Source organism: Agelaius phoeniceus, chromosome 9 (assembly GCF_051311805.1).
Source record: "Agelaius phoeniceus isolate bAgePho1 chromosome 9, bAgePho1.hap1, whole genome shotgun sequence".
NCBI lineage: Eukaryota > Metazoa > Chordata > Aves > Passeriformes > Icteridae > Agelaius > Agelaius phoeniceus.
In genome coordinates, this window is record NC_135273.1 from 963,488 (window position 1) to 976,853 (window position 13,366).

General features: G+C 56.9%; 1 protein-coding gene across 1 annotated transcript in view; it reads left to right on the plus strand.

Moving 5' to 3' along the window:
- Positions 1 to 3,347: 3,347 nt before the first annotated feature.
- Positions 3,348 to 13,366, plus strand: part of TCERG1L (transcription elongation regulator 1 like) — a 62,588-nt gene continuing 52,569 nt past the window's right edge. The window contains exons 1-3 of the mRNA XM_054637685.2: positions 3,348 to 3,775; positions 5,226 to 5,372; positions 6,754 to 6,934. Of these exons, the coding sequence (XP_054493660.2) occupies positions 3,476 to 3,775; positions 5,226 to 5,372; positions 6,754 to 6,934 (628 nt within the window). The 5' untranslated portion in view covers positions 3,348 to 3,475. The remainder of the gene's footprint in view (positions 3,776 to 5,225; positions 5,373 to 6,753; positions 6,935 to 13,366) is intronic.

Below are 13,366 nucleotides of genomic sequence, written 5' to 3' on the forward strand. Positions count from 1 at the left end.
GCAGGGATCGGGGTTAGGCCGGGACTGGGCTGGAGCTGCCCGCGGTGATGCCCTCGGTGCCCCGCAGGGTCACTCGGGCGGCCGGGGCTGTGCCAGCGCTGCCCGGCAGGACCGGGGCTCCGCACACGGCTGGGATAATGGGATGATGGGATGGAATGGGATAAGGGGATGGGATGGATCAGGGGGAATCAGGGTGTGCTCACCCTTCCTCTGTCCCGCAGCATCAGCCGAGGACATTCCCGGCCCCTGATGCTGCCCCGGGACTCAGAGCGCACAAACAGGCAGGGATTGATTCATCAGGAATGGGCAGGGGTGTAATTTATTCACTGGGATTGGGCAGGGATTTGTTCACTGGGAATTGACAAGGATCTACACACTGGGAATGGGCAGGGGTTTATTCATTCACTGGGATCGGGCAGGGGTTTATTCACTGGGATTGGGCAGGGGTTTATTCATTCACTGGGATTGGGCAGGGATGTATTCACTGGGAATTGACAAGGATTTATTGACTGGGAATGGGCAGGGGTTTGTTCACTGGGAATGGGCAGGGATTTATTCACCGGGAATGGGCAGGGATTGATTCACCGGGAATGGGCAGGGATTTATTCACCGGGAATTGACAAGGATTTATTGACTGGGAATGGGCAGGGATTTATTGGCTGGGAATGGGCAGGGATCTGTTCACTGGGACTTGGCTGAGCGCGGATTGTGCCAGGATTCCGGGCGCTGTTGGCACCTCCAGAGGCTGAAACAGGCGCCGCAGGTGCGGCTGCACTCAGGACTCCCCGGGACGCCTCAGGCTGTGCTGCGGGACCCGGGCTGTCCGTGGCCAGCGCTCCAAATGAAAGGGATTCCCGGCGATGCTGCTGATCCACAGCGCCCCTTCCTTGAGTCATTGGTGCATCGGCACCAGAGGGTTTGGTCTTCACCCGACGCTGTCTCACCAGACAGCCCCGGCAGGAGGAGAAGTGGTGAAGAATGCCCTCAGGGAGAGAAATCCATAATGTAGATATTAACAAAAGGCATGTCTCTTTGGAGTGCTCAGACTCATTTTTCAGACTTAAAAATGAAGATGATGGGTCTAAACCTTTTATTTCAGCACTAAATTGGCTTTTTGGCTGCCTGCAGTGCTCTTTGCAGTGTTCAGGGGCCAAGGTGTGCACTGAGGTGACACTGATCAGCTATCTCAGGTGCCTTTCCCCCACTGCATCCAAGCGCAGCTCCTCGAGCACCACTGCATTTCACAGGGAACAGCCCTTTTTCTGTTTGTTGTTTTTTTTGCTGTTGATTTTGTCATTGTGTTTCCGTTCCTCTGCTCAGTCCCAATTACCGGGATGTGGTTTTGAGTTTTACAAACAGCCACACACTGAAACATTTAGCAGTGATCCTCTGTTCATCTGATTTCTGTCGTTTTGTGCATTACTCCAATCTCCATCTCCCAGTGTCTCTCAGGGTAATTAGAACCAATGCATTTCCCTGATCTCCTGCTCAGCCACAGATGATCATCATCTGATTCCAAAACTTCTAGGATATTACCTTTATTAAGGTTATTTGCTGCCATGGGAATCAAACTCCTCTGCAATGATCTTAAACCGTGAAGCTGAAACATTTGTGTGTTGTGTGAATTCAGGCTTGGCCCATTTTGCCGTTATTCATTCCTTTAATTTTTTGCTGGAGCTGCTGGAAGCTGTGATGCCGTCAGCAGAGGCTCGCTCAGCTCCTTCATTTCACAGCAGGGAGGAGATGGCAGGAGAAACAAACCCACAGGTTTGTGAGGGACAAACCCACAGGTTTGTGAGGGACAAACCCAGGGGTTGTGAGGGACAAACCCAGGGGTTGTGAGGGACAAACCCAGGGGTTGTGAGGGACAAACCCACGGGTTGTGAGGGACAAACCCACAGGTTTGTGAGGGACAAACCCAGGGGTTGTGAGGGACAAACATATAGATTTGTGAGGGACAAACCAGGGGTTGTGAGGGACAAACCCACAGGTTTGTGAGGGACAAACCCAGGGGTTGTGAGGGACAAACACACAGGTTTGTGAGGGACAAACCCAGGGGTTGTGAGGGACAAACATACAGATTTGTGAGGGACAAACATACAGATTTGTGAGGGACAGACCCAGAGGTTGTGAGGGATAAACCCAGGGGTTGTGAGGGACAAACATACAGATTTGTGAGGGACAAACCCACAGGGTTGTGAGGGACAAACCCAGAGGTTGTGAGGGATAAACCCAGGGACTGGAAGGGACAAAACCCACAGGTTGTGAGGGACAAACCCATGGGTTGTAAGGGACAAACATACAGATTTGTGAGGGACAGACCCAGAGGTTGTGAGGGACAAACACAGAGGTTTGTAAGAGAAAAACCCCTTGGCTGTAAGGGACAAACCCACAGCTTTGTAAGGGACAAACACAGGGGCTGGGTGGGAAAAAGCCCCAGGTTTATAAGGGACAAACCCACTGGTTTGTAAGGGAACGCTGATGGCCCCGGGGGGCTCAGCCTGGAATCACCTGGGCTGGGCTGGACAAGGGAGCTGCCCTCGGGCAGCAGCAGCGGCACCAGGCTCCTCTCCGCTTGTCTGCCATGAAATTCATAGGATCCCAGACTGCTCTGGGTTGGAAGGGACATTAAAGCCCATCCAGGGATCCATTCCCACCCGTGCCATGGCAGGGACACCTCCCACTATCCCAGGTGCTCCCAAACCCCAGTGTCCAGCCTGGCCTTGTGCACTGCCAGGGATGCAGGGGCAGCCCCAGCTGCTCTGGGCACCTGTGCCCCTGCTCCCAGGGAAGAATTTCCTCCCGCTATCCCACCCAAGCCCGTCCTCTGGCAGTTTCATTCCATGCTGTTTTCCCTGCCGCCGGAAGGGTCTCGGCTGAGGGGCAGCCGTGGGACACCTGAACTCGCTGATGCCGCGGCACTCGCATGGCCTGGGGAAGGGGGAGATCGGGGCTCTCGGGCAGGTTTGGGGGCTTCTGGGGATGGCCAGCAGCTTGAGGACCCCCGGAGGTCGGAGGTGTTGGGGGGTCTGGGGGGTTTTAGTGGCGAGGGGTCTCCGTGAACCTGGGGGTGCCGGCGCAGCGCAGCCTCCTCTGCCATCCCCCGCGGGCAGGGGCTCCCTCCGCACCTGCGGCCACCGGGGATCGCCCGAGAATCCCCCTTGCCCGAGAATCCCCCTTGGCCGAGAATCCCCCTTGCTCCTGCACCGAACGCGGCACGGCCGCGCTCCCAGCGGGGGCTGCACCGGGGCGGCGCCCCCTCCCTCCTTCTCCCCTTCCCTCCGTCCGTCCGTCCGTGGGTCCGTCGGTCCCTCCCGCGTCCCTGCCCCTCCCCGGGGCGGCCCCGCTCTGCCCGCCCCGCTCTCCCCGCGCCGGGCGGAGCCTGTCCGCGCTGCCGCGGGCTCGGAGTTGCGCCGGGCGGCGGAGGCGAGCGGAGCGCGGCGCTCGCAGCCCGCTCCATCCCGGGCCATGCAGGATGCTCCCGGCCGCCGCCCCGCGCCCGCCGCCGCTGCTGTGGCCGCCGCCCGCCGAGCCCCCCGCCCCGCCCTGGGCCTGGGTGCTGCCCGCGGCCGCGGGGCTGCTCCGGGTGGGCGCTGCCGCCGCCGGGGCCCCCCCTCCGCCGCCTCCTCCTCCTCCTCCTCCTCCTCCTCCTGGGCCGCCGCTGCTGCTGCCGCCCCCCGCGCTGGTGCGGCCCGGGCCGGGCTGGCGCGGCCCCGCCGAGCCCCCGCTGCTGCCGCTGCTGCCCGCGGCCGCCGAGCCGCTCCTGCACGGCCAGGTAAGGGCGGAGCCGCCGTGCGGGGACACAACTTTCCCGGAGCCGCTGCCCGGCGCCGGCACCGAGACCCCCGCCCGCGGGCTGCGGGGAGGCGGCGGGGGCTGCCCGGGCTCTGCATCCTCCGCCTCCCGAGCTCTGCATCCCCCCTTCCCCGGGCGCTGCATCCCCCTTTCCCCGGCTTCTACAGCTGCCTTCCCGGGGCTCTACACCACCCCCTTCCCTGGGCTCTGCATCCCCCTCCCTCGGGGCGCTGCATCCCCTCCTTCCCACGCTCTGCATTCCCCTTTTCCCGGGTTCCACATCCCCCCCTTCCCGATGCTCTGCACCCCCTTCCCCAGCTCTGCATTCCCCCTTCCCCAGCTCTGCATTCCCCCTTCCCCAGCTCTACATCCCCCATTCCCTGGGTTCCACATCCCTTTCCCCAGCTCTGCATTCCCCCTTTCCCCATCCCTGCACCCCTTCCCGACGCTCCGTGCCCCGTGTGTCTGTCGGACCGGCGCTTCCCGCGGCTCTGGGAGCGTGCGGCGGGCGTTTCTCCGGGGGCAGAGGGGCTGCCAGGGGCGCTGCGGGTCCCTCCGGCGGGGCTGGGCTCCCCACTGGCTGCAGGATGCGCTCTCCGCAGCTGCGGCCGCAACGGGAGCGATGCTCCCGGCGCGCTCCGGCAGCCGGGGCAGCACCGCCGCCGAGCGTTCTGTGAATATTTATAAAGACGAAAGTTTTGAGCCGTGTCACTGGAACCAGCGTGTCGCGCCAGTGCTTTCACTGATGAATATTTCAATTATTAATTGCTGCCGTGAGGCTGCTCGCGGTAGCGGAGCCCTCAGCCGCGTGTTCGCCCCTCTCCGCGGAGGGCTCGGAGCCGTGCGCGCAGTTTTGCCTCGGCTTTATGGTTTTGGGTAGACAGAAGTAAAAATAAACGCGAGCCGCGAGCGCTGTGGCGTCCGCTCGATTCCGTGTGATGATTTCCAGCCTTTTCGAGCTCGAGCGTCTCTTGTGGTTCGGGAGAAAACAGTCGGTGCTGCTCTAATGAAACGGGAACATCAATTATTCCCCAGCGGGAGACCGCTCGACGAACCTGCAGAGGTGGTTTTGCTGTGGGAACCCGTTTGCCGGGCGAATTTGAGTTGAGAAAAAAATACATTCCTGCGTTTCCTTTGGCTCTCCCGACGCATTTTCAGGCTCCTGCTGGCGCTGTACGGTTCAGTGTGAGCAGGGAAGCCCCGGCTGCCGGTGTGCCCTGCTCCAGGCTGTGCTTTGGGCTTCCCGAACCGCTCCGAGCTCTCACCCTGCCGAGCCCAGCGAAACACAAACCCTGGGCGGGCTGAAGGGACATCCCTGACATTTTCTGTCGCGTAATTAGGAGATCATGGAAAGCATCGGTTACTCGGGGTAAAATCTTTTTGTTGACCCTTCCTCTTGTGTTTGTTTGGTTTTTTTGTCCCCTCCGAAGTGGATATTTGGAGCTCATTCGCCGGTTGTGGGATTCTCCCCTTCTTCCAGCGTGGAATTCGTCCCGGTGCTCCCGCCCGTGTACAGCGCCGCGGTGCCGCCGCACGCCGGCAAGGGCTGGATGGAGAAAAGGCTGCCCAGCTGCAAAGTAAGTGCGAGCCTGGCCTTCCCGGGGGCTTTCGGGGCTGTTTTTATGGAGTACATCAAGTACATGAGCTGCAGAGTGCTGTGGGTTCAGGGGTGTGAGAGCTCGGTGTTTGTCAGGAGAGCCCTGCGGAGGAGGAATGTTGGGATGCTGGAAGGGGCAGGTGATGGAGCAGCAGTTGCAGCTTCGCTGCTCCCAAGTTTTAATAGGACTAAAATGTCGCTAATATTTATTCCTTTGGGTAGAACGTCCTCATTTTCCTGCCAGATGTGATTATGGGGGTTTTCCGTCTTCCCTTTCTCCCTGGTTTTCCCACTGTCTGTCCCAAAAGGCTGCCACACTCAGGGGCTGGCAGAGCGGTGTCACCATGGGTGCTGCCACATCCCTGGTGCCAGGGTGGCCCTCGGGGTCCCATGTCCCCATCCCACCTCTGGTCCCCACATCTGCCCCTCTGCCAGCTGAGTGCTGAACATCTGGCGTTGTGCTGCTGTCCCTCAGCTGGTTCTGTGCCCTGTCCTCCCTGTCCCTCAGATGGTTTTGTGCCTTTGTCCCTGCTGTCCCTCAGCTGGTTCTGTGTCTTTGTCCCTGCTGTCCCTCAGCTGGTTCTGTGCCCTGTTCCCCTGTCCCTCAGCTGGTTCTGTGCCCTGTCCCTGCTGTCCCTCACTGGTTCTGTGCTCTGTCCCCCTGTCCCTCACTGGTTCTGTGCCCTGTCCCCGTTGTCCCTCAGCTGGTTCTGTGCCCTGTCCCCCTGTCCCTCACTGGTTCTGTCCCCCTGTCCCTCACTGGTTCTGTGCTCTGTCCCCCTGTCCCTCACTGGTTCTGTGCCCTGTCCCCCTGTCCCTCAGCTGGTTCTGTGCCCTGTCCCCCTGTCCCTCACTGGTTCTGTGCCCTGTCCCCCTGTCCCTCAGATGGTTCTGTGCCCTGTCCCTCACTGGTTCTGTGCCCTGTCCCCCTGTCCCCTGTCCCTCACTGGTTCTGTGCCCTGTCCCCCTGTCCCTCACTGGTTCTGTGCCCTGTCCCCCTGTTCCCCTGTCCCTCGCCCCTGTGTCCCCAGGCTGGGGAGGTGGCTGCTGTCCCCGGTGCTGATGGGGTCACTCGGGGTGGCTGTGTCAGGACCAGGAGTGGCCGTGTCAGGACAGCTCTGCCTCCAGGCATCCCTGGCCTCCCATGCAGCTGCAGCAGCTGATCTGTCCTGTCAAAGCCAGTTAATTTTTTAGTGGTCACTTCACTTCAGCCTCAGCACTGAGGGACCCTGGCTTGGGCAGTTTGTCCCCAGCTGAGGCTCTGCCTGCTGAAATACCGAGTTAAAGATGCTTTGTTCTCACTTGCATTTCTGAGTTTGGGATCTCAGACTGTAACATTTTCCTTTCTTTCTGTTGGACAGATCTACCTGAACAATGCCTTTGCCCTGGATGCGGCCTGGGTGCAGCCTGAGGAGTCCAGGCTGTTCCAGGGGGCTGAGAAGCCTCTGCTGCTGAGCAATCAAGTGGCCATGGCTGTAGCCAGGCCAGCTGCTGCCTCCAGGCCACTGCCCACGCTCGTCCTGGCCCCTCAGCTGATCCCAGGTCAGGAAATGAACGCATCAATAATTGAGTGTTGCCTGTTTCTCGGTGGTTTTCCCTTAGTGCATCCCCCAGGGAGGCAGGGCTGCTCTCTAAAGCAGAGCTTCCCTTCCACTCAGCTGCAATCCCTTCCCTGAGCAGAGCCCTGATGGCCAAGTGCAGCTCAGCCTCTGGATGACTCTGAGAGGAAGAAAGGGCCCGGTGTAATTACAGCAGATTGTGCCATGCTGTTCTGGAGCTGCTTGGTGACCCCTGCCAGGAAGGGACCAGCACTCCCCACCTGCTGAGTTTATTTTTCAAACAGAAATCACTGTCAGCCTCAGTGGTTCTGTGGTTCCATGTAGGATTCTGCTGGCTGCTCATTTGCAGAGTTTGGTGGGCTCTGCACAGAGAGCCAGCAGGAGAGGAGCAGTGGATCCATCATCTCATTAAGGCTCAGTCATTTGTGAAATCAATTCCATTAATCTGCATAACTGAACAGAAGAACTAAAAGTTATAAATATTTACTGTGTAAATATTCTGTGATGCTTTAGGTAAGCGAGATTTACACCTGGTAAAAAGCATTTATCCTTGCACAAGAGCAGACCATGCATTCCAGGGCTGCATCTCTGTTTTGTGGCTGCAGGAGTAAATTAAAATAGCAGTTCTATACAGAAGGCTGAGGAGAAAAGTGCCACTGATGTTTCAGCCTCTAAATACACTCCTGAACTGGGAATTGGAATTACTGCCTTGCTGCCAGCTGTTCCTGCCTTCCTCAGAGCAAAGGTGCTGTCCCTGGTGCTGAGAGCAGAGCCCCCCTTTCTGCAGGCTCTCCCCAAAAGCAGTTTGCATTTCAGAGCTGTGCAGCACCCAGGACGTGGTGTTTGCCATCAGTGCTGAGGTTCAGAATGTGAGGAGGAGATCCTGGCTCCTGGGCTCGTTACCAGCCTCGTTAATTAGCAGGGAGTGCCCTGGCACGTGTTGGCCCCTTCACCTGGGTCTGTGTTTTGGTGTTTGAGCAGAGCTGGGGCTCAGCCTCCTCTCCTCTCCTCTGCCAGCCCTGCCCAGGGCTCAGCTGGAGGAGTCAGTGCTGTGGGGAAACCCTGGTATGAATTCATTTCTGTTTATTAGAGGATTTATTGGTATTTATTACACACAAATGCAGCTGCACACCCAGGCTGCCTGGGGAATCACAGGATGGGTGTGCTGCTGAGGGGGGGGTCTGGGCAGGGGAGCCACAGCCCCTCCTGTTCCTGCACCTTTTAGAGACTTCAATGTTTTAAAATAGTTCAGTATTTTAAACGTGCACAAGCCTATTTGATCACATGCAGAGTGGCAGATATGAGGCAGGAGCATTCCTGCCAGCAGCTGAGGGGCAGTGCCAGGCAGAGCAGGGACAGTGCCAGCCTGGTGCCACCTCATGTGCCCGTGCCCATGGCTGTCTGCTCAGGAGCCCTGCTCTGGCCCCTGCTCCTCCTGCAGCAGCTGGCTCTGTGCTGGCTGCCAGCTGAGCTCCCTCGGGTGGGAGAGGGGCAGGGAGGAGCTCAAATCCCCCAACCATCTCTGTAAATAATGAGATCACAGAATGAATCCTGGAGTGGTTTGGGTTGGGAGGGACCCCAAATCCCCCCCAGTGCCAGCCCTGCCATGGCAGGGACACCTCCCACTGTCCCAGGTGCTCCCAGCCCCAGTGTCCAGCCTGGCCTTGGCACTGCCAGGGATCCAGGGGCAGCCCCAGCTGCCAGGGCCAGTCAGGAATTCCTTCCCATCCTTGTTGAGCTGATGGTGCCAGTCCATCCCATCCCAGGCTGTTTGGGGCTCCAGAGCTCGTCAGGGACCTGTGGCCATTCCTGCAGGGTGGCCCCATCCCTGTCCTGCAGGCAGAGCAGGAGCTGCTTCCCCATGGCAGTGCTGGAAGTGCTCCCTGTGCAGTATCTGCCCTCAGTGGGAGCAGTGGTGAGGATCCTGGAGCAGGCTCTCAGTTAGGTGGGACAAGGGCAGTTAATCAGGTTTCTGTGCAGCATTCACTCCAGAGCCGTTGTGGCAGCAGCAGCTCTGCCTTCCCCAGCCATCAACAATGATATAATTGTTTTCTCAATGGAGCTGCAGCCTTCCTGAGCTCCAGGAGTGAGCACGGAGCCTGGCAAGGCTAATGTGCATAATTGAACAGCTGCAGCCCCAGCCACTCCAAGGTGCTATTTGCTGTGAGGAGCAGCAGTTATTGTTCTCTGCTGAAGTGCACACCATGAATTACGTGCTCTGTGTTGTGTGTTTCTGAGGAGCAGGGTGCCCTGTGCCCCTGGCAATGACGCCTGGCTCATGGCTTGGCAGTGGGATATCCCTGTGTCTGTTCCCTGTGCAGTGGGATATCCCTGTGTCTGTTCCATTGCAGGGATATCCCTGTGTCTGTTCCCTTTGCAGGGATATCCCTGTGTCTGTTCCCTGTGCAGTGGGATATCCCTGTGTCTGTTCCCTGTGCAGTGGGATATCCCTGTGTCTGTTCCCTGTGCAGGGATATCCCTGTGTCTGTTCCCTGTGCAGGGATATCCCTGTGTCTGTTCCATTGCAGGGATATCCCTGTGTCTGTTCCCTGTGCAGGGATATCCCTGTGTCTGTTCCATTGCAGGGATATCCCTGTGTCTGTTCCCTGTGCAGTGGGATATCCCTGTGTCTGTTCCCTGTGCAGTGGGATATCCCTGTGTCTGTTCCCTGTGCAGGGATATCCCTGTGTCTGTTCCCTGTGCAGGGATATCCCTGTGTCTGTTCCATTGCAGGGATATCCCTGTGTCTGTTCCCTGTGCAGGGATATCCCTGTGTCTGTTCCCTGTGCAGGGATATCCCTGTGTCTGTTCCCATTCCAGGGATATTCCTGTGTCTGTTCCCTGTGCAGGGATATCCCTGTGTCTGTTCCCTGTGCAGGGATATCCCTGTGTCTGTTCCATTGCAGGGATATCCCTGTGTCTGTTCCCTGTGCAGGGATATCCCTGTGTCTGTTCCCTGTGCAGGGATATCCCTGTGTCTGTTCCCTGTGCAGGGATATTCCTGTGTCTGTTCCCTGTGCAGTGGGATATCCCTGTGTCTGTTCCCTGTGCAGTGGGATATCCCTGTGTCTGTTCCCTCTGCTGGGATATCCCTGTGTCTGTTCCCTCTGCTGGGATATCCCTGTGTCTGTTCCATTGCAGGGATATCCCTGTGTCTGTTCCCTGTGCAGTGGGATATCCCTGTGTCTGTTCCCTCTGCTGGGATACCCCTGTGTCTGTTCCATTGCAGGGATATCCCTGTGTCTGTTCCATTGCAGGGATATCCCTGTGTCTGTTCCATTGCAGTGGGATATCCCTGTGTCTGTTCCATTGCAGGGATATCCCTGTGTCTGTTCCATTGCAGTGGGATATCCCTGTGTCTGTTCCCTGTGCAGTGGGATATCCCTGTGTCTGTTCCCTTTGCAGTGGGATATCCCTGTGTCTGTTCCTCCTCTGGGGAGGAAGGCACCATTTCATGTTTCTGCAGAGACAGCCCTGGTGTTTCTGGGAGGGAAGGATTCGCGTTTCTGTCTCCTGCACTGTGTGGGTGAGGCCAAGGCTGGCCAGGTGCCCTGTGCCACTGTGCCTGTGCCAGCTGGGTGTCCTGCACATCCCTGTGTGCTCAGAGGCTGCTGCATGGGGTGAGGGAGCGCTGGCAGGGCCCCGTGGTGGGATTCCAACGCCCCAGGGTGGAACCCAGGGCCCTGTGGCACAGGACATTCACCGGTGTCACTGGCAGCTGTGCTGGGGTCGTTTGGCACTCCTGGACCATGCCACCAGTGCTCCCTGCCCGAGGGGATGTTCTGATGCTGTATCTGGGGAGGTTTTATGGAATTGTGGAAAGGTTTGGGCTGGAATGGACCTTAAAGCTCATTGGGTTCCACGTGTCTCCTGCATGGAGATGAGGTTGTCGGGTGGGGCATCCCAAGGAAATTACATTTTGATCCCTCTCATTCATGTCTCTTTGTCCTGATGGCAGTACCCTTTACAGAATCAAGACAGTGTCAGCACTGACGTGCAGATACACATCCAAACATGGGCCCCGCTTGCTAGGTAATTCCATTGACAGATTATGAATGAAATAGGGCTGCTCGCTGTTGAATTTGGGTTCTGTTTTCTCATGAAATACACCACCCAGGACCTCTGACCTCCTGTATCTCCTAAGCACAGCTCTGTGTATGAAGAACATCTCCATTTATAAGCACTCGGGTTTTGGCTTCCCAAATTGGATTATCTGGTATTTAAGTGCGTGTGCTGGGGCTCCCTGTTTGGGGACAGAGAATAGCACAGCAGGACCCCATTCATGTCCCTGAAAAGCCATCAAACCTCTCTTTGTTTGTGGAGCATTCAAGCACTGCCAGCCAAGTGCTTTATTAGGTCTGGGAATGCTTGGCTTTAACCACAGCTTTCACGAAGTTTTTGTTTTGCTCATTAAGCTTATGGTTTTTTGGTGCTTTTCCCGTTATCTCCTCAAATCAAGAGAAACTTAGAGCGAAGTTTGTTTTCCCACTTCAATGACAGCAATAACCCCAGGAGCAATGTGTTTATGGGCAAGGCCGCTGTTCTGCCCTTTCCATAGCATCATCCCTCCTGACCCCGGGAGCTCCGTGTGAATAAATGCAGCTCTCGGTGCCTGCAGGGCAGGGCTGTCTGGGAACAGCCAGGGATTTCTATTTACTGCACACGAGCAGCAAAGTGAGCAGGGCTGCTTCTGGCAGTCACTGAGTGGCTTACAGTGCCAGCTGCTGATTTCCCCCTTGGAAAGCTGAGATATCAGGAAAGAAGGGAGATCAGGAAAGCAGAGAGATCAGGAAAGCAGGGACATCGCTGCCTTTGTTTGTTTCCTTTGCAGGGCTATTGGTGTGTTTGTTTGTGTTTGCAGGGCTATTGGTGTGTTTGTTTCCCTTTACAGGAATATCCCTGTTCCCTTTGCAGGGACATCCCTGCCTTTGTTTGTTTCCTTTGCAGGGATATCCCTGTGTCTGTTCCATTGGAGGGATATCCCTGTGTCTGTTCCCTGTGCAGGGATATCCCTGTGTCTGTTCCCTGTGCAGGGATATCCCTGTGTCTGTTCCCTGTGCAGGGATATCCCTGTGTCTGTTCCCTGTGCAGGGATATCCCTGTGTCTGTTCCATTGCAGGGATATCCCTGTGTCTGTTCCCTGTGCAGTGGGATATCCCTGTGTCTGTTCCCTTTGCAGGGATATCCCTGTGTCTGTTCCATTGCAGTGGGATATCCCTGTGTCTGTTCCCATTGCAGGGATATCCCTGTGTCTGTTCCCTGTGCAGTGGGATATCCCTGTGTCTGTTCCCTGTGTAGGGATATCCCTGTGTCTGTTCCCATTGCAGGGATATCCCTGTGTCTGTTCCCTGTGCAGTGGGATATCCCTGTGTCTGTTCCCTGTGCAGGGATATCCCTGTGTCTGTTCCCATTGCAGGGATATCCCTGTGTCTGTTCCCTTTGCAGTGGGATATCCCTGTGTCTGTTCCCTGTGCAGTGGGATATCCCTGTGTCTGTTCCATTGCAGTGGGATATCCCTGTGTCTGTTCCCTGTGCAGGGATATCCCTGTGTCTGTTCCCATTGCAGGGATATCCCTGTGTCTGTTCCCTTTGCAGTGGGATATCCCTGTGTCTGTTCCCTGTGCAGTGGGATATCCCTGTGTCTGTTCCATTGCAGGGATATCCCTGTGTCTGTTCCATTGCAGGGATATCCCTGTGTCTGTTCCATTGTAGGGATATCCCTGTATCTGTTCCCTGTGCAGTGGGATATCCCTGTGTCTGTTCCCTGTGCAGGGATATCCCTGTGTCTGTTCCCTGTGCAGGGCTATCCCTGTGTCTGTTCCCTTTGCAGTGGGATATCCCTGTGTCTGTTCCATTGCAGGGATATCCCTGTGTCTGTTCCCTTTGCAGTGGGATATCCCTGTGTCTGTTCCCTGTGCAGGGATATCCCTGTGTCTGTTCCCTTTGCAGTGGGATATCCCTGTGTCTGTTCCCTGTGCAGGGATATCCCTGTGTCTGTTCCATTGCAGTGGGATATCCCTGTGTCTGTTCCCTGTGCAGGGCTATCCCTGTGTCTGTTCCATTGCAGGGATATCCCTGTGTCTGTTCCCTGTGCAGTGGGATATCCCTGTGTCTGTTCCCTTTGCAGGGATATCCCTGTGTCTGTTCCCTGTGCAGGGATATCCCTGTGTCTGTTCCCTTTGCAGTGGGATATCCCTGTGTCTGTTCCATTGCAGGGATATCCCTGTGTCTGTTCCCTGTGCAGGGATATCCCTGTGTCTGTTCCCTGTGCAGGGATATCCCTGTGTCTGTTCCCATTGTAGGGATATCCCTGTGTCTGTTCCCTGTGCAGTGGGATATCCCTGTGTCTGTTCCCTTTGCAGTGGGATATCCCTGTGTCTGTTCCCTTTGCAATGGGATATCCCTGTGTCTGTTC